We start from the raw sequence: 19,530 nt of genomic DNA on the forward strand, positions 1-19,530 counted from the left end.
TGGGGCCCTGGATTATAATACTTTTGTGATCTGTAAGTATTTCCAGACTCATGATTCCTGTCAGAGCTGACTGTCTTCTTCTTTTATGTCTAAACACCAGGTGACATCCAAGCAGGCTCCAGCAACAGAAGAAGAGATGGCTGTGACTCCTGATGATCTGTCCTCCAAGGTTTATGGTGAAGATGATGATGATGATGATGATGATGCTGCTGCTGAAGATGGTGGTCCAACGGTAATGGAAAGAATGAATGTGATTGAGTTCTTTATAAAGTGCACTGATAACTTGACACACCAGTTTCTATTTGATCTCCATTTAGCTAACTGGTTTCACACACACACACACAAGGTTCAGGTCATGTCTTAATGGGGCCCTGTTAGGTACTCTTCCTTCAAAAGGGTTTTCCAACTTTTCTCTTCCACACACACACCAAGTTTCAGTTCATGTCCTTACTGGGGCCCTCCGTATGGACCCCTCTATAAGTGATTGTTAACCTACAGGACAACACTTCTCTGCATCCAAGCTAAAGTATTTACAATAACAATAATGCACTTTCTGAGCTGCTGCATGATGAAGAAAATATTTTAAAGTGATATCCGTTTTTAGGCCTCTGTTGGGATGTTAAGATAGGGAGACTTCTAACACTGACCCTCATGGGGCCCTGGATTATAATACTTTTGTGATCTGTAAGTATTTCCAGACTCATGATTCCTGTCAGAGCTGACTGTCTTCTTCTTTTATGTCTAAACACCAGGTGACATCCAAGCAGGCTCCAGCAACAGAAGAAGAGATGGCTGTGACTCCTGATGATCTGTCCTCCAAGGTTTATGGTGAAGATGATGATGATGATGATGATGATGCTGCTGCTGAAGATGGTGGTCCAACGGTAATGGAAAGAATGAATGTGATTGAGTTCTTTATAAAGTGCACTGATAACTTGACACACCAGTTTCTATTTGATCTCCATTTAGCTAACTGGTTTCACACACACACACACAAGGTTCAGGTCATGTCTTAATGGGGCCCTGTTAGGTACTCTTCCTTCAAAAGGGTTTTCCAACTTTTCTCTTCCACACACACACCAAGTTTCAGTTCATGTCCTTACTGGGGCCCTCCGTATGGACCCCTCTATAAGTGATTGTTAACCTACAGGACAACACTTCTCTGCATCCAAGCTAAAGTATTTACAATAACAATAATGCACTTTCTGAGCTGCTGCATGATGAAGAAAATATTTTAAAGTGATATCCGTTTTTAGGCCTCTGTTGGGATGTTAAGATAGGGAGACTTCTAACACTGACCCTCATGGGGCCCTGGATTATAATACTTTTGTGATCTGTAAGTATTTCCAGACTCATGATTCCTGTCAGAGCTGACTGTCTTCTTCTTTTATGTCTAAACACCAGGTGACATCCAAGCAGGCTCCAGCAACAGAAGAAGAGATGGCTGTGACTCCTGATGATCTGTCCTCCAAGGTTTATGGTGAAGATGATGATGATGATGATGATGATGCTGCTGCTGAAGATGGTGGTCCAACGGTAATGGAAAGAATGAATGTGATTGAGTTCTTTATAAAGTGCACTGATAACTTGACACACCAGTTTCTATTTGATCTCCATTTAGCTAACTGGTTTCACACACACACACACAAGGTTCAGGTCATGTCTTAATGGGGCCCTGTTAGGTACTCTTCCTTCAAAAGGGTTTTCCAACTTTTCTCTTCCACACACACACCAAGTTTCAGTTCATGTCCTTACTGGGGCCCTCCGTATGGACCCCTCTATAAGTGATTGTTAACCTACAGGACAACACTTCTCTGCATCCAAGCTAAAGTATTTACAATAACAATAATGCACTTTCTGAGCTGCTGCATGATGAAGAAAATATTTTAAAGTGATATCCGTTTTTAGGCCTCTGTTGGGATGTTAAGATAGGGAGACTTCTAACACTGACCCTCATGGGGCCCTGGATTATAATACTTTTGTGATCTGTAAGTATTTCCAGACTCATGATTCCTGTCAGAGCTGACTGTCTTCTTCTTTTATGTCTAAACACCAGGTGACATCCAAGCAGGCTCCAGCAACAGAAGAAGAGATGGCTGTGACTCCTGATGATCTGTCCTCCAAGGTTTATGGTGAAGATGATGATGATGATGATGATGATGCTGCTGCTGAAGATGGTGGTCCAACGGTAATGGAAAGAATGAATGTGATTGAGTTCTTTATAAAGTGCACTGATAACTTGACACACCAGTTTCTATTTGATCTCCATTTAGCTAACTGGTTTCACACACACACACACAAGGTTCAGGTCATGTCTTAATGGGGCCCTGTTAGGTACTCTTCCTTCAAAAGGGTTTTCCAACTTTTCTCTTCCACACACACACACCAAGTTTCAGTTCATGTCCTTACTGGGGCCCTCCGTATGGACCCCTCTATAAGTGATTGTTAACCTACAGGACAACACTTCTCTGCATCCAAGCTAAAGTATTTACAATAACAATAATGCACTTTCTGAGCTGCTGCATGATGAAGAAAATATTTTAAAGTGATATCCGTTTTTAGGCCTCTGTTGGGATGTTAAGATAGGGAGACTTCTAACACTGACCCTCATGGGGCCCTGGATTATAATACTTTTGTGATCTGTAAGTATTTCCAGACTCATGATTCCTGTCAGAGCTGACTGTCTTCTTCTTTTATGTCTAAACACCAGGTGACATCCAAGCAGGCTCCAGCAACAGAAGAAGAGATGGCTGTGACTCCTGATGATCTGTCCTCCAAGGTTTATGGTGAAGATGATGATGATGATGATGATGATGCTGCTGCTGAAGATGGTGGTCCAACGGTAATGGAAAGAATGAATGTGATTGAGTTCTTTATAAAGTGCACTGATAACTTGACACACCAGTTTCTATTTGATCTCCATTTAGCTAACTGGTTTCACACACACACACACAAGGTTCAGGTCATGTCTTAATGGGGCCCTGTTAGGTACTCTTCCTTCAAAAGGGTTTTCCAACTTTTCTCTTCCACACACACACACCAAGTTTCAGTTCATGTCCTTACTGGGGCCCTCCGTATGGACCCCTCTATAAGTGATTGTTAACCTACAGGACAACACTTCTCTGCATCCAAGCTAAAGTATTTACAATAACAATAATGCACTTTCTGAGCTGCTGCATGATGAAGAAAATATTTTAAAGTGATATCCGTTTTTAGGCCTCTGTTGGGATGTTAAGATAGGGAGACTTCTAACACTGACCCTCATGGGGCCCTGGATTATAATACTTTTGTGATCTGTAAGTATTTCCAGACTCATGATTCCTGTCAGAGCTGACTGTCTTCTTCTTTTATGTCTAAACACCAGGTGACATCCAAGCAGGCTCCAGCAACAGAAGAAGAGATGGCTGTGACTCCTGATGATCTGTCCTCCAAGGTTTATGGTGAAGATGATGATGATGATGATGATGATGCTGCTGCTGAAGATGGTGGTCCAACGGTAATGGAAAGAATGAATGTGATTGAGTTCTTTATAAAGTGCACTGATAACTTGACACACCAGTTTCTATTTGATCTCCATTTAGCTAACTGGTTTCACACACACACACACAAGGTTCAGGTCATGTCTTAATGGGGCCCTGTTAGGTACTCTTCCTTCAAAAGGGTTTTCCAACTTTTCTCTTCCACACACACACACCAAGTTTCAGTTCATGTCCTTACTGGGGCCCTCCGTATGGACCCCTCTATAAGTGATTGTTAACCTACAGGACAACACTTCTCTGCATCCAAGCTAAAGTATTTACAATAACAATAATGCACTTTCTGAGCTGCTGCATGATGAAGAAAATATTTTAAAGTGATATCCGTTTTTAGGCCTCTGTTGGGATGTTAAGATAGGGAGACTTCTAACACTGACCCTCATGGGGCCCTGGATTATAATACTTTTGTGATCTGTAAGTATTTCCAGACTCATGATTCCTGTCAGAGCTGACTGTCTTCTTCTTTTATGTCTAAACACCAGGTGACATCCAAGCAGGCTCCAGCAACAGAAGAAGAGATGGCTGTGACTCCTGATGATCTGTCCTCCAAGGTTTATGGTGAAGATGATGATGATGATGATGATGATGCTGCTGCTGAAGATGGTGGTCCAACGGTAATGGAAAGAATGAATGTGATTGAGTTCTTTATAAAGTGCACTGATAACTTGACACACCAGTTTCTATTTGATCTCCATTTAGCTAACTGGTTTCACACACACACACACAAGGTTCAGGTCATGTCTTAATGGGGCCCTGTTAGGTACTCTTCCTTCAAAAGGGTTTTCCAACTTTTCTCTTCCACACACACACACCAAGTTTCAGTTCATGTCCTTACTGGGGCCCTCCGTATGGACCCCTCTATAAGTGATTGTTAACCTACAGGACAACACTTCTCTGCATCCAAGCTAAAGTATTTACAATAACAATAATGCACTTTCTGAGCTGCTGCATGATGAAGAAAATATTTTAAAGTGATATCCGTTTTTAGGCCTCTGTTGGGATGTTAAGATAGGGAGACTTCTAACACTGACCTTCGTGGGGCCCATTGTGTGGATCCCACTTTCTGTGTTTTTTTTTCTCACTGGGTGACACCTTTCACTTCCAAAGTACCAAGTAACCTTTGGATTACCAGTAAAGTAATCCAAAGGTTTTCCTGTACTTATTTTACACACTTTCTTAACTGCTGCATGATGAAGAAAACTTTTCAGAAAAATAACTGTTCAGCCTCTTTTCTGATGTTGGAAGTTTATGAGACTCCTCAAAAAAATAGTTGTACTTGGCCAAAAGTTTTATGCTTATCAGTAGTGCTGCACAATATATCGCAAATTTATCGTCATTGCAATATCAACATATGCAGTTTCTTATTCCCCACCTTGTTTGATTGAGAGTTTTTCGGGATGATTTTCATGAATGAACAGGCAATAGCCTATGTCACTGTCAGACCGGGTACGACGGGAGTGGGGGGGGGGGGGGTCGCACTGCTGTCATGCAGTGATAAAAAGAGCCTATGTGGAGATGAATGGAACGAGCCAAAAGTCGAACATTTATTCGTGACGTCCGCGGTCGATATAAAGTGGATATGTTTCATTCATCCATGTTTTTACAGACAACACAACAGCCGATGATAATGAGTTGCGCCGCACCGACAGTCATGTGGCTCAGCAGCCAGGTGACGCACACAGCACAAGAGTCAAGACACAGCGCAGCAACATATGCAGGCTGCTGCAGCAGTGCACGTCAAAGGGACACCGCCGAAAATAAATTATAAATAGCTAAGGCTGCACGTAGTTTTGAAATTGTTTTTGCGCATGTTTTCATCCATAAAATGACCAAAAATGAACACTATAAGCGGATTTCTTGATAACGAATTATTTAAACAGCATTTGTATAGGAATGATTCCGTCCCAAGCCTTTTGATCCATAAGCGGTTTCCACTGTATTTTGATTGGTTAAAACAGCCTTCCACACGTGCATTGCGTCACTTGGTAGCGGATTCCACGGTTGCGTGTGTACGGAGTGTTTTTATTACACCACTCGTGTGGACGCGGAGCAAAACTCCGGTTTCAAAAATACCCGGGCTCGTGTGGACAAGGCCTCAGAATCCAGAAACATCAGTGCAGCACTGGATGAAAAATGCTAGGGTCTGTAAGGAGTCCAGAAACTCACTGACTTTTTGTACACACACACTGATTACAAGCAAACAGATCACAGGTGAGGATGGTTACCTTTAGTAGCCATTCAAACCCGTTTGTGTCAACTTGTGTGCTCATTATCAGGCCAAAATCTCCATAGTATGTAAACTTTTGATCAGGGTCATCTGGGTAGTTTCTGTTGTCATTATGATTTAAAACGAGTAAACACAGTTGTTTGACAATAAATGGCTTCACCCAACAACTAAACATGAGTGAAAAAAAAGTTTTTCTCTTTTCTAATTACCTGAGCCTCATTACAAATAACTGCTTATCACAAATACTGATGCTATCAGCCTAGCACTGATAGTGAAACATGTACAGTCTGCTTGTGGTAACTGCACCACAGTGTCTATATGAGATGGTATGCTCAACTTCTCTGATTATTTTGTCTTTAATGATATTTAGGAATTTGCTATCAGAGGATCATCCCTGGTGGATTATTCTGACACTGATGGAACCGATGTGGATTGTTTAAATGATCAGCCATTGGCTCCACGCTGTGATGAAGGTGTTCCAAAGTTGAGAAGGACGAAAAGCATTTGGGTATGCCCCTGACACTTTAAATATCAATAATTTATTGATCAGTCATTTACCCCTGTAATCTGTTCTCTGTAATTGATTTTGATAAATGTAAACTAAAATGTATAACCACGCCATAACATAACACTCTGCAGATGAAAAAAGTTCCAGATTTTTCTGATGCCCTCTACGACAGTGATGACAGTACAGAGGGCCCTTCAGCTCAGTCCAAGTCTGAGATGGCTTTACAAAGGGTGAGTGGAGACTGTTAGCATCCTGAAAGCCTGTCAGTAAAAGAGGTATTCAGTTTAGAAGATGTTAACCTTTAAGAGATAATACAGAGCAATAACAAACTACTATGTCAGACATACATATAACTGGTCAGATAGTCATGATTACATGTCTTTTGCTCTAGTTGGTGAGTTTGGTGGTGTTGTTTTTTTTGTAGGTGCTGCCATTTTAGTTGTAAATATTGATCTTGCTTTCATTCATATTTTCTAAAACATTTCTGTACATTTCTGCAAAGGGTGGGCCTATTTAATTTTACCTCAGCATTTGACAAACAAATTAGGATATATTTACTCCTTTTTTGTGACATAACAGTATTCAAGTATAAACAAAAAGAGATAACCTTCACCTAACACAACTCTCTTTGTAGATGCATACATTAGAAGATTTCTGTCAACGTGTCAATGATTCAGATGAGAGTATTGTGGAAGAAACCGATTATGAGGATTCCATAAAGGATGATTCCAATGAGCAATCAGACATTGAAGTTGTTCCAAAGCTGAGGACAAAAACCATTCAGGTATGACTCTGGCACTTTAAATGCCACTAACTAAGTGACAGACCTTTCCCCTCTAAATCTGTCAACAGTTATTCATTTTGATGGTTTCTGAAAAAGGATGACCACACACTCTTTTTACAGATGAAAAAGGATCCATCTACTTGGTCTAAGTCACAAAGGCGAAGGAGAAGCTGCTTCCGTCCTGTAAGTCTTCTAACTACTTTTTCTGGGTAATCACTTTGAGGGTTGTGCCTCCCCCCCCTAACTGAAGTTCTAGACATGCATATAGATGATTCAGTCATCACTATCATCAATGAGCCTGTCTGTTGATCTTGTAAATGTGGCTTCCTTAGTCTGATGTAACTTAACAGTATTTCTCTTAACATGTGATTTTACTAGACTGAAAGCACCCCGAATTTTACTCATACCACTCTAAATGCACATCATTTTAACATATATTAAACTGCCTAGACTGATATACATTTTAATCATATTTAGTATAAGGGAGAGGGGATTGAGTTATTAATTTAGGTTTTCTTTTTCTTCTCAAGATGCAAGGGATTCTTGCAGTATCAGATGCCTCTAGTGGAGAGGAGTATATTCCAGGTCCAGAGAGCACAGACAGTGATTCCAGCTTGGAAATACCAATGGCAAATAATAAGGATAATAGGCTCAAGTCCTCCAGCAAGAGCCATTCCGAGTCCTCCTGGAAGAGCCAGTCCAAGTCTTCCAGTCAAAGCAGCTTCAAAACAAATGATGGTAGTGCTGAAAGCACTTCTATCAATGAAGAAAATGATGCATCTGTCTTTGTCAGCCCAGTTACAAAAAAGAAGGATGGTTCAAGACAGTATAATAAGAAGCATCACTGCTTTTATTGTAAAAAAGAAGTACAAAAAATGTCAAGACATTTGGAACGTATGCACAATGATGAAATGGATGTTGCAAAAGCATTCAGTTTTCCCAAAAATTCAAAAGATAGACGATTGGCCTTAGATTTAATTAGAAATAAAGGAAATTTTCAACATAACACGGACATTTTGGAAAACAAAAAAGGAAAGCTGATCCCGTTCAAGCAGCCAAAAAAAAAAACTGAGGCACAAAAATTTCTTCATTGTGTATACTGTTTCGGACTGTTTACGAAAAGAAGCATGTGGCGACATTTTCGGGTTTGCAACTTCAAGCCTCAGGACGAGACAAGGGACAAGGGAAAAGGGAAAGGTAAAACAAGGGTACAGGCATTGTGTGCCTTTGCGGAACCAGCTCCTCCTGGATTTAGTGATGCGTACTGGAAGTTCTTGAATAATATGAATCAAGACAAGATTGCCATAGCTGTAAAGAAAGACCGCTTCATTCTGGAGTACGGCTACAGACTGTTTAAGAAGAACGAAAGGGTAATCAGCCAACACCAGTACGTTCGACAAAAGCTGAGGGAACTTGGCAGGCTGATGCTGGCAGCAAAAAAAGTCGCACCAGTGAACACTATAAAAGAACTTATAAAACCTGAAAATTATTCTCATGTTGTCACTGCTGCAAGATGCTTAGCTGGATTCAATGATGAAACAGGCAAATATAAATGTCCATCACTGGCTCGCAAAGTTGGACACAGCTTGCTTGCTTTGGCAATGTTTAAGAAATCTGAAGGATTGAAGGCAAGAGATAAAGGAACAGTCCAAGATGCTGAGGAATTTGCACAGCTCTACCAAGAGAGCTGGAAATTTGACATTGCAAGCCAAGCACTGATTCAGCTCAACCAGTCCAAGTGGAATTCCCCTCAACTCCTACCGTTCACGCAGGATGTCCAAAGTCTTCATTCCCAGCTGTCTGAAAAACAACAGCAACACTTACATGCCCTGAAAGAAGAGGCTTCCCCCTCAAACTGGAAAGACCTGTCTAAAGTGACCCTGGCACAAGTTATCCTCTTCAACCGCCGGAGAGAAGGAGAGGTATCCAAAATGCCTTTGTCTGTGTACATGTCAAGAGACCTATCAGAAACGCATGAAGACATTAACTTGGCCCTGACAGAACTTGAGCAGAAGCTTTGCAAACATTTTGTCCGGATAACCATTGTTGGAAAGAGAGGAAGGAAAGTTCCTGTTCTCCTCACTCCACTCATGAAGGAATGTCTTGATACTCTGGTCGAGAGGCGAGCAGAGTGTGGGGTACTGACTGAAAATGGTTTCTTGTTTGCATTGCCTCATTCTGTACATCACCTCAGGGGTTCTGACTGCATAAGACAGTTAGTGCATGAATGCAGTGGCATCAAAAATCCCAGAGCTCTGACCTCAACAAAACTCAGGAAACACATTGCAACGCTCTCCACTGTTCTAAATCTGAAGAACACAGAACTTGACCAGTTGGCAGACTTCCTTGGCCATAACATAGATGTACACAGAAAACACTACCGCCTTCCAGAGGGGACCCTCCAGCTCGCCAAAATAAGCAAAGTCCTCCTGGCATTGGAGCAGGGAAAGCTTGGAAAGTACAAAGGAAAGAGCCTGGATGAAATTCACATTGATCCAAATGGTACTTAGTCATATATATTTTTATATATTTACATATATTTTAATGGAAACAGTTTTGAACAGGGGCAAGCTTGTATTGGCTGGAGTTTGACTATAACAGCACAATTTAAATTTAACAATTTAATCAGTCTAGCTATTTATGTTCCCCTTGATTGTCAGAGGTAGATCACTACACTTTCAGCTGTCCAGCTCATTCATACAGTATTTTGTCAATTCACATTTCAGAGGCTGTTGAAATTGAAGCTTGTTCACAAGAGGATATTGAAGGTATGTTTGAAGCATTTTTGACACTGGTTCTGAATTATCAGTCATTGGATTGGAATATTTGGGTCTAAATCTTCTTTGGCTATACAATGACAGCAGCTTCCCCTACGTAAATTATTGCCATTGCATATTTGGAAATAGGGAAAAGTGACGATATCTTATCACACAACATTTAAAGCTTTCAAATATTCTGTGACTTTATAGACTCACAAATTTTGAAAAATTTGATCTGCTATGATTTAATCTGTCAAATTAGAACAGTATGCACAACTTTCTGTCACCTTGGATAGATTCACATTATATACTAAATTATCAGAAAGAAAAGGATCAAATGTAGTCAGTTTCTGGAATGCTAGGACTATCTTGTTTATTTATTTAAACTATTTTCTTTTTTCAGATGCAAGTATGGCAGATCAGGGTTCAGAAGATGAGACCATCACCACACCACCATGCAAAAGTAGGTGCAGAGGTTATTGTGTTATTAGCAGGGGGGGTTGAGGGTGGAGGGAACAAACCCTTATAGTCTGAGTGACAAGTAACTACTGTATATAAAGTAGATGCACAGAGGACATGGGGGCCTAGTGGGTGTTAGGCATGTGTTTCCTACTGCAATTTTTGAGGTCTTCCTGTAAGTCTCTTGTGAAGGCTGCAGAGACGTGTCTGTCCCTGCCTTGATTATCTTGTTCATAGTCCTCACAATCTTGTTCAAGGGTTTCAATTTAGCAGTTGTTGCTCCAAACCACACTGGGTTGTTGAAGAATCAGGCAGGTTCATGGACAAATTCTGCCCATTTATCTGTTAAAAACTCAGGCACCATGTACAAATTATATACAATCTTTATTCCCTATTATTACAATTTTATAGTTGTTGCAATGACAAAATTAGGTATGCGTGACAAACATAAATGCAGCCAGCTTACCAAGAGCTACTTCGTATTCATATTTGAGTCTATAGCTGTCTCGTTTTTCTGTTTAAACTTTTTTCTCTGACCAGATGCAAGCACACCAGAAGAATCAGACGACGAGGACAGCACCACATCCCTACAACAGATCCCTTCAAAAAAGAGAGGTACGTTAAGAACACGGGTTGTTATTTGACTGTGTGACATATAATATGCAAGACAAGCTTAAAGCTTTGGTATCTGCATCATGGCATCACAGGCTTCATGGCTTTGTAATTACATGGTCATGGTTTTAGGGCTAAGGAGGGGAGATAGACCTAAATATTCATATATTTAAAGCTCAGAGAATTGTGGTGGGTTGTGGGATGACTAGGCCTATGTCTGAACAACAAAAATCAAAAGACCAAAACAGAACGTGGTCTGCCGCTCATGACAAAGCATGCTCTCTTTCCCTCTCTCGTCGAGCAGCTTCACCTCCCTGGCCCTGCTTGTCACTTCTTTCTGTAAATTAATACAATAGAGACAAATAGTTAGGGGGTTGTGTGTAAAAGGGGTATTTAGTTAATGGTTGGTAAAACTATGTATTTTTCCTGACTGTGGGACAGTCCTGTATGGTCTCAACCAAGTCAGTACTTCATTGGATGACAAATGGAATCAATCAGATTTTTTCAGTTGTAGTTACAAGTTAAAGTTCTTATAACTCTGTAACTTGTCATTTTTATGCCCATTTAGGTAAAAGAACTGTTGTCAAAAAAAGCTGGACAACGGAAGAATCTGGTGCAGTCGAACGTCATCTAAAAAAACAAATTATCATGAACCAAGTCCCAGGTAAAGAGGAATGTGAGCGCTGCATCACTGCAGAACCGCAAGCCCTGAAAAATCGCGACTGGAGGGCGGTTAAATATTACGTCAAGAACAGAATTACTTCTCTGCGGAGAAAATTGGAGTGAAACTATAATTTTTTTTTTCTATATTTTTTTTGTTTTTTTCAATGAAAATACTCCCTTTCACCCTGTTAAGGTTGTTTGAGTCCTTTGAGTTAAGGTTGGTGAAGTCATAACTTTTATATGGTTTTATATTTTGAGATTTTTATGTTTGATGATTTTTATGTGAGTTTTATATTTTTGTTATGTTATTTCTCCTACAATGTCTGTTCATTTCCAACAATAAATTCATTAACTAAGCCTTTACAGGCCGGTTTCTGTGACGTACACTCATTTCTACACACAAAACAGCCCAAAAATTAGATATTTTCTAATTAGAGATGGATTTTCTTTTCATGATTACAACTGTCTGAGGTCAGACAATGTTTATGGGGAATATCAGTTTTTTTGCATTTTTACTTTTTAGTAAAGTGTTAGATTTAAGTAAAAAAATAGCTTTTGCAACAATAACTCCATCTAGTTTTTGGTCCCTGCTAAGGTAGAAAGACTTGACATATCTGTGTGTGTGTAAGTGGATCCCACAAGTAACAAATGCTAGAAACCTGTCCCATAAGTGACCAAAAAAACTAGCGTAGAGAAAAAACTTTAGAATATGGCTAACCTAAAGTGACTGAAAATTTTGTTAATTTTTTTTAAGCTTGCCTGATTTTTTACAGAGGTCTGGGACCATTGGAAAGGGTGGGCCCCACAATTGGGTTAAAAACGCATGACCCTATGAAGGGACAAATACGAGTATGTGTGTGTGTGTGTGTGTGTGTGTGTGTGTGTGTGTGTGTGTGTGTGTGTGTGTGTGTGTGTGTGTGTGTGTGTGTGTGTGTGTGTGTGTAAGAGAGAGAGTAGCAGAGAGAGGGAGAAAGAGAGAGAGACAGACTGTGTGTGTGTATTTGGCTCTCATTACATTCTTCTGTGCTCGTGTGTGTGTGTCAGTTGACAGCTCCAATTTTTATACATAAAGAAGGTCATCGGTCCTTCATCACCTACTGCTGCTCTAATAACAAGCTGCCATGATGAAAACTAAAAAAACATATTAAAGTGAAGTTGGAGAGTTTCTTCAGAGTAGGCAGAGTAGATATAGATATAGTTTTATGAAACATTTTTTATTTATATTTCAGTCATGATACAGCATCCTTTCATCACTCCATCACCTGTTGACTGGACCATAACAATGTCAGTATAAATAACTTACAGAACGGCTGGGAAGCCCTGCCAGGACGAGTGTCTCATCAGGATTTATTAAACCAATAGATTAAAATGTTTTCCAGTGAGATGCATCATTTTTAAAAAGCTGAGAAATACACATTAATATTCAGTGGTTTTCGGTGGTGTGGTCGTCGAGCTGAGCTTGGGTGTTGGGCTAATTGCTGACGGGAGATGTCTGATGTTTGATGTTTGATGTTACTGTCAGTTACTGTGTTATGTTACTGTCAGTCCCACATAACACTTTGTCATGTTTTTTTTTTCTTTTTCCAGATTAATGGTGTATCCCCCTCCTCCAGCCAAAGGTGGCATATTAGTCACTAATGAAGACCTCCACTGCCTTAATGATGGAGAATTCCTAAACGACGTTATCATAGACTTTTATTTAAAGTAAGTTTCTGGTTCGTTTGCAGTTGATTTCAAACAATAAAACACTCTTTTCTCTGTCAAAGCTAGATGGGAAAGTTTGAGTTTTAATACTGAAATGAGCAACGTAATTTACACAATTGTCGCTGTGATCTGCGGCTGATTTTTGTCTTTCCATTTCAGATATTTAGTTTTAGAGAAATTGAAAAAAGAAGATGCACAAAGGATCCACGTCTTCAGCTCCTTCTTTTATAAGAGACTGAACCAGAGGGAGCGGAGGAACGTTCCCGACACGACAAACCTGCCGTGAGTATCCCAAAAGTACAAAAACTGTATATAGTACCATTTTAATAACTCATAGGGTCTTTTATATCCTTGGATTTGTTGTAACACTTCATCTTTTCCCAAAACACAAACAAATGATCCTAACTCTCTAATACAAATATGTGTCTACGTCAAAGCATTTTCTTTTAATTTTTTGGTGTAATAAAGAAGCAAAGCAGGTTTTTCCAGAATTCCCTCCATGTCTGTGAATTGGTGGATGTGTTACACAAAACGTTTTGTGGTTAGCCAACAACAACAACAACAACAACAATTCAGTACAGCCCAATATCGTACATCCCTTCCAGGACCTTCACAATAAAAGCATTTTTCACTTTTCTTTAATACATGACAGCTTGTTTACTTTCACACAGGCTATCATTTGTCCGAATAGAATATATTACAACCAAATACACAAATATGAATACTAATACTATTAATATTAATAAGTTATTTTTCAACATTTTGAAAACTTCCCAGCTCTCCTCCTTTTTACAAGACATATGAAGCCGCAATGATGTTTCACTATTAAATGTAAACTATCTTTTTTTCTTTCTTTCTTTTTGTACAGAATCCAGAAAAGGAAGCACAACAGGGTAAAGACGTGGACTCGGCACGTCGATCTGTTTCAGAAGGACTTCATTTTTGTTCCCATCAATGAGTCGTAAGTCTTTGATTCTCAAAAAATACTTCAACTTTTTAAAATTTTACTGGATTTCTACAGGAAGGGTTTCACTGAATTAGGCTTATTAATAAATAGAACTAATAAGCTAATTATAAGCCTGTCACTAACATATTGAACACATACGTTGTCATAAAAGGGAAAAATACTCTACATAAAGTTTTTAACAAATGAAATTGTGTCTTAATTCTTATTTCTTTATTTGTACATTTTGAATACAATTTGTTCTTGAATTATGTCCTGATCTATTTTAAAAGACAGATCATAAATTTTTGAACTCTTGCATTGTCAGAGCTCACTGGTACTTGGCAGTCATCTGCTTCCCGGGCCTGGAGGGCGCGCTGTACGAGCAGAACCCGCTGTACCACGGCCCGTTTCCAGCCCCGACCCCAGCTGCTGATCCTCCGTCAGAGGAGGAAATCCCGGATCACTGCCGTCCTCTGTCCCCAGAAAGAGACGGGCTGGAGAACTCCTCGGCGCACTCGTCCCCCAGTGTCCCAGAGGCGTCAGCAGAGGGTCAGACTGAAGGAGAGCACAAGGAGAACTCTGCCGTCGCCGACAGGAGACCCGAGGCCTCCAGTACTCCTGTGGCATCGGGTAACGGCCAGGCCGACCCCGAACAGCAATATACAAGTGAGTCTTCTGATATTTAATGATTTAAATTCAGATCTGCTGTTTAGAGCTGGTCTGTAACACTGTAACATAAACTTTAAAGCACCAGACACTGATTTTTTAAAGTTATTTATTCATTTTTTCACTTGTTTTTATTGAGTTTTTAATATAATCTGCGTAACAAAATAATTGCACTTGTAACTAAAACCTGTATGAAGTAACATGAAGGACAATAACACAACAGAGTATAAACCAAATATGCAACAGAACAGAAGAGAAAAGAAGAAGTGAAAGGATATCACCAATAAAAACAACAAAAAATAAATAAAGAAAATGAAAACAAAACAAAGCACCACACTGATATTGAATGTTTGAAGACATTTATTATCTTGTTTATTTGTTCTTTTAATCAGAAAGTTCCTGTTTTTTAAATCTAAATTTAGCTCATTTTAGACTGTTTTATAAAGTTATTATATGGCAGAGAAAGCAGGAGCTGTTGACTGAGATTCAGCGTACACTTTACTACATGAGCGTCCTTTTTACTGAGTTTTCTTCAGTGTCATCGCTCAAAATGTCAGCTCAGGAAATAAAATCTAAGCTGTGTAAATGTCATTTTAAAGTGCTTTTTGTGCAAGTTAGTATATCTGTCCACCTGAAGTTTATCAAGACTTATTTCCTCTGATGATACACAATGGACGTCCTGACGGCTGCTTTTGCTTCCATTGTTCAAATTTTTAGTTTTTAAATAAGCAGAAAAAGAGATAATTGTTTGTATTTGTAAAAGTAAGAGATATACAGTACTGTGCAAAAGTCTTAGGCCACCACCATCATACAAAACAGAAAATACAGGAAATATATACGCAAAATTTAACATTAATTATAAAATATGATTATTTATTAAGGTTTCATTCCATTTAGGTTTAAGAGAGCCAGGTTCCTGCTATAGCTGAAGTATAAGGGGAGGTCACACTAAATACTTTACGCCACTCTAGCCAATAGAAGCTGTTTTCTATTAGTGCTTACTGCAAAATTATTATATATATGGTCATTATAGTATTGCTAAAACAACAAATCTATTGGTGGCTTTTGCACAGTACTGTTTATAAGATATGATACTCAACCTTTTTGTTGTTACACACAAACACTTCAGATTGGCTGCAGTAACAGACATGGTTTCACATGTTTCAGGTAATTAAATCATGTGCAGTATATTTAACATTCCTACTATAATTATTACACATTGTGGTTACTTAATTTTATATGTTAAAAGTTGAGTTTTCATCATGCAGTGTTGGATTTACTAGTGATGATTATTCTGGGAAGTTTAAAGCTGACTTATATTTTATTTTTAAGTTTTTGTTGCTTTAGGCACAAACTAGTAAACATGGATGTATTGAGAAGGATGATGTGTGGTTTTTTTCCTCCTGCATTAAAAAAAAGAAAAAAGAAAAGATTTTTACTAGCTCTCCATAAATCTCAAGTTTCCGTAAACAAATGTCAAAGAAGAGCTTTTTAAGCTGTCCCAGATGCCTTATCTTCTAATGTTAACTTTAAATTTAAAAATAAACACAATCTTCACTCTCCTCATTTCATTTTAGTCTCTCTATGAGCTTCCAAAATGGTCATTTCTGCATGCTTTAACATAAAGATGCATCATGATATTCAAAACAATAAAAAAATACGATTTAGAAAATACTGCTTTATTTCTAAATAATAGAACGGACAAATCACTACATTTGTTGGATTTAGCAGATTGAGAAATCCACATTTGCCTGCTTCAGATTTATTAAGGTGAACCGGGGATCTTAAGCAGGTTTCTCATAATTGAAGGTTTTTAAATTTTGATTGACACAAAATTTGAATTTTCTTGCATATTTTTTACATTCTTTCATCATACACTTTTTTTTTTTAATGTAACAAATAAATTAAACTTTTTGTTTTGTTTGTTTGTTTTAGGCGGGTTGCACCGAATCAGTGTTTGTTACAGTTCAAGAAACGGAGAAGAGGACGCCTACACCTTTTCTGATGACCAGAGCTCCTGTCAGGTACTCTACTCTCACTTATTTCTTCTATTTCTTCCATGTTTGTCTTTTGCACCTCTACTCTTTCTCCTTTTTTCTGCTCTGATCTGTCCATTAATGAGTTTAAAGTCAGTCAGAGTGAATTGAAGGAGCTTTTAGTGACTGTGTTTCTGCCTCTGTGTGTTTCCAGGACGAGTGCAGTGAGGACGGGACTCTGGCTGATGACACTCTCACCTCGGACGCCTCTGGTTCGGTCTCTAAATCGAACCTCTGCAAACAGTGAGTGGATGGATGCACGTCTGCCTTTTTTACCTACAGGAGGCGCTGCTGCTCTGCTGAAACACACACACACACAGCAGAGTGAGCCTGTGAAGGTGATGATAGGACGGTAAACTGATGCTGCACTTGTTGTTGTTTTTTCTCCCTCAGGCCTTGTATTCTCATCATGGACTCCCTCCGTGGTCCGGGCAGATCGACTGTGGTGAAAACTCTCAGAGAGTGAGTGACAAGCAGACATAATTAAAGCTTTTTTTATTTTATTTTAAATTACATACTGTTCATGTCAAATTTGACCCATTTTGACAGTTGAAAGCAACATAAATTACTTTCTTTAAGCCAGATATTTGATGACTTCCTATAGTGGCCTAGAATGTCCAAAAATGGAAATATTTTTAAAAGTCTGTTTTTTGCACAGGGTGTTAAAGGTTTAAATTAAATAACAGAAATAATTATGGCTATTATGTTATGATTTTAGCAATATAAAGTAATATAGTGTGATTGTAAATTTATTTTCATTATAATACCTTAAAATTGTAAAGAAAACATACATTTGTGGTTCAAAATTTGGTATAGGCATTAATTATAGAGGAATAGTTAAGATGGATCAGAATATGAACAGTATGTAAGGGTAAAAGACTGTTTCGTGATTTGTCAGATTTTTACAGAGGATTATACAGAATTGCATACATTTGTGTCACTAGCATAACAATTATAACATATTCAGATGATGAGGGACTCATTGTTTTACAGTTCCCATTGTTGCTGTTTGTTGTTATGTTGCAGTTTTTCTATTTAAGGTTAATATTTGTGGTATCCTCAGTGAGTCCATGAGCAACATAGATGGAAATGTATCATCTTCTAATGTGCTCATGTACCTGCAGGATTTTTAAATTTAGTTTTTAGATTTCACTCTTGTTGGTAACTCTGAGTATTTTTTAAGAGGAAAACCAACACGGTCGGTGACTGAGTTGTGGTGTGTGTGTGTTTGTTTTAGGTACCTGGAGGTGGAGTGGGAGGTGCGTAAAGGGACTCAGAGGAGTTTCGGGAAGGACGTGATGAAGGGCTCCAGCCCACGTGTGCCTCAGCAGGATAACTTCAGCGACTGTGGAGTTTACATCCTGCAGTATGTGGAGAGCTTTTTCGAGGTGAGAGGAAGAACTTTAATTAAACATATTTCCACTAGAAACATCATTTACATTTTTTCTATGATTTTATTAGCTTTTACTGTTTTCTGTTCTTTATTGTTTGTAATGTAGTGGATTCTTGTTTTCCAGTAAAGTTAAGAAAAACATACCTGAACAAATAACTTCAGTAATAAAGGTCCATATAAATTACATTATAATAGTTTAATGCTTTTTCTTATATCATTTCATGTACAGTGCATATGGAAGCCCTGAATGGCCAATATAAAATACACAAATTCATACTTAAGATATTATGAAATAGGTATATGAATTGGTTAAGTTTTGTTGTAGTTCTTTTTTTTCATGATAGACATTTTTATTTAAAAATGCCCTTTTATTAAATTTAATCAGTTTTTCTTTTATCATGGCATTTTTCCCATTGCCATTTTAACTGTATATTGTCATTAAATTAAAGTGGTGTGACTGAGAACATGTCACCCAGTGCATCATTGTAGGCTCCCTAATATGTTTTTAATAGTTTTTGGACAACAACGGAGGTCTATAGCACAGAGGAAGAAGATTTATCACACAAAACTTGTTAGTAAATAGATTGTTGAAAATAAAAAATGATTGGATATCTCCAGGTTATCCTTTCTAATATTAATATTGGCCATTTTTGACTTCCATATCATTAGGGTTTGATTATTATTATTATTATTTTTAAACAAAAACAAATATGCTCATAAAACAATCATTTCCTTTTGTTTTTCCATTCAGAATCCAATTCCCAGTTTTCATCTGCCTGTGAACCTGTCGGAGTGGTTTCCTCAGCAACGGATGAAGACGAAGCGTGAGGAAATCAAGGAGCTGATCCTTAAGATCCAAGTGCAACAAGAACTGAACAAGAAGGAGCCCAACCATGTCGAGGCTCCGTCAGGCTCCTCTGATGGGCTGGAGATCGAAGAGACTTCTGGTTCGACAGGCGTGCTGCCGAACCTACCCATCAGCCCCTGAAACAAACCCACCTTCCTCCTTCTACTCCTACTCATCCTCGCCCCTTCACTCCCAAACCCAGCAAGGGTGGGGGTGGAAGGGGGCCGAACCTGATCGTACGCTGCTGGTTTCACTTCAACAGTCCTTAACGCCTCTCTTCATTAACCACACACAACAAACAAACAAAATTTGTAATGAATAAAACACGAACTGTAAATACGCTGGAGTTTTTCTGCTGTCTTTGTAATTTTTCCCTTTTATGGCTCATTC

The 19,530-nt window shown here is 38.8% G+C and overlaps 2 protein-coding genes across 2 annotated transcripts; both read left to right on the forward strand.

The window, feature by feature from the left end:
* Nucleotides 1–76: 76 nt before the first annotated feature.
* Nucleotides 77–11,671, forward strand: LOC133976775 (uncharacterized). The gene is made up of 16 exons (XM_062414973.1): nt 77–232; nt 753–884; nt 1,405–1,536; nt 2,057–2,188; nt 2,711–2,842; nt 3,365–3,496; nt 4,019–4,150; nt 6,134–6,271; nt 6,403–6,501; nt 6,906–7,055; nt 7,586–7,793; nt 8,295–9,557; nt 9,782–9,823; nt 10,218–10,277; nt 10,814–10,888; nt 11,454–11,671. Exons 1-16 carry the CDS (start codon nt 86–88, stop codon nt 11,669–11,671), a joined length of 3,192 nt encoding a protein of 1,063 aa, XP_062270957.1. The 5' UTR covers nt 77–85.
* A 1,467-nt stretch (nt 11,672–13,138) lies between these two features.
* On the forward strand, nt 13,139–19,530 carry LOC133976776 (sentrin-specific protease 6-like; the record flags this gene model as incomplete). The annotated part of the gene is given in 9 exon segments (XM_062414974.1): nt 13,139–13,252; nt 13,412–13,534; nt 14,121–14,213; nt 14,524–14,864; nt 16,800–16,888; nt 17,055–17,143; nt 17,294–17,362; nt 18,138–18,288; nt 19,045–19,530. Coding segments are annotated over 9 exon segments (1,305 nt in total). The 5' UTR covers nt 13,139.

The sequence above is a fragment of the Scomber scombrus genome, unplaced genomic scaffold, assembly GCF_963691925.1.
Source record: "Scomber scombrus unplaced genomic scaffold, fScoSco1.1 SCAFFOLD_399, whole genome shotgun sequence".
Classification (NCBI taxonomy): Eukaryota; Metazoa; Chordata; class Actinopteri; order Scombriformes; family Scombridae; genus Scomber; species Scomber scombrus.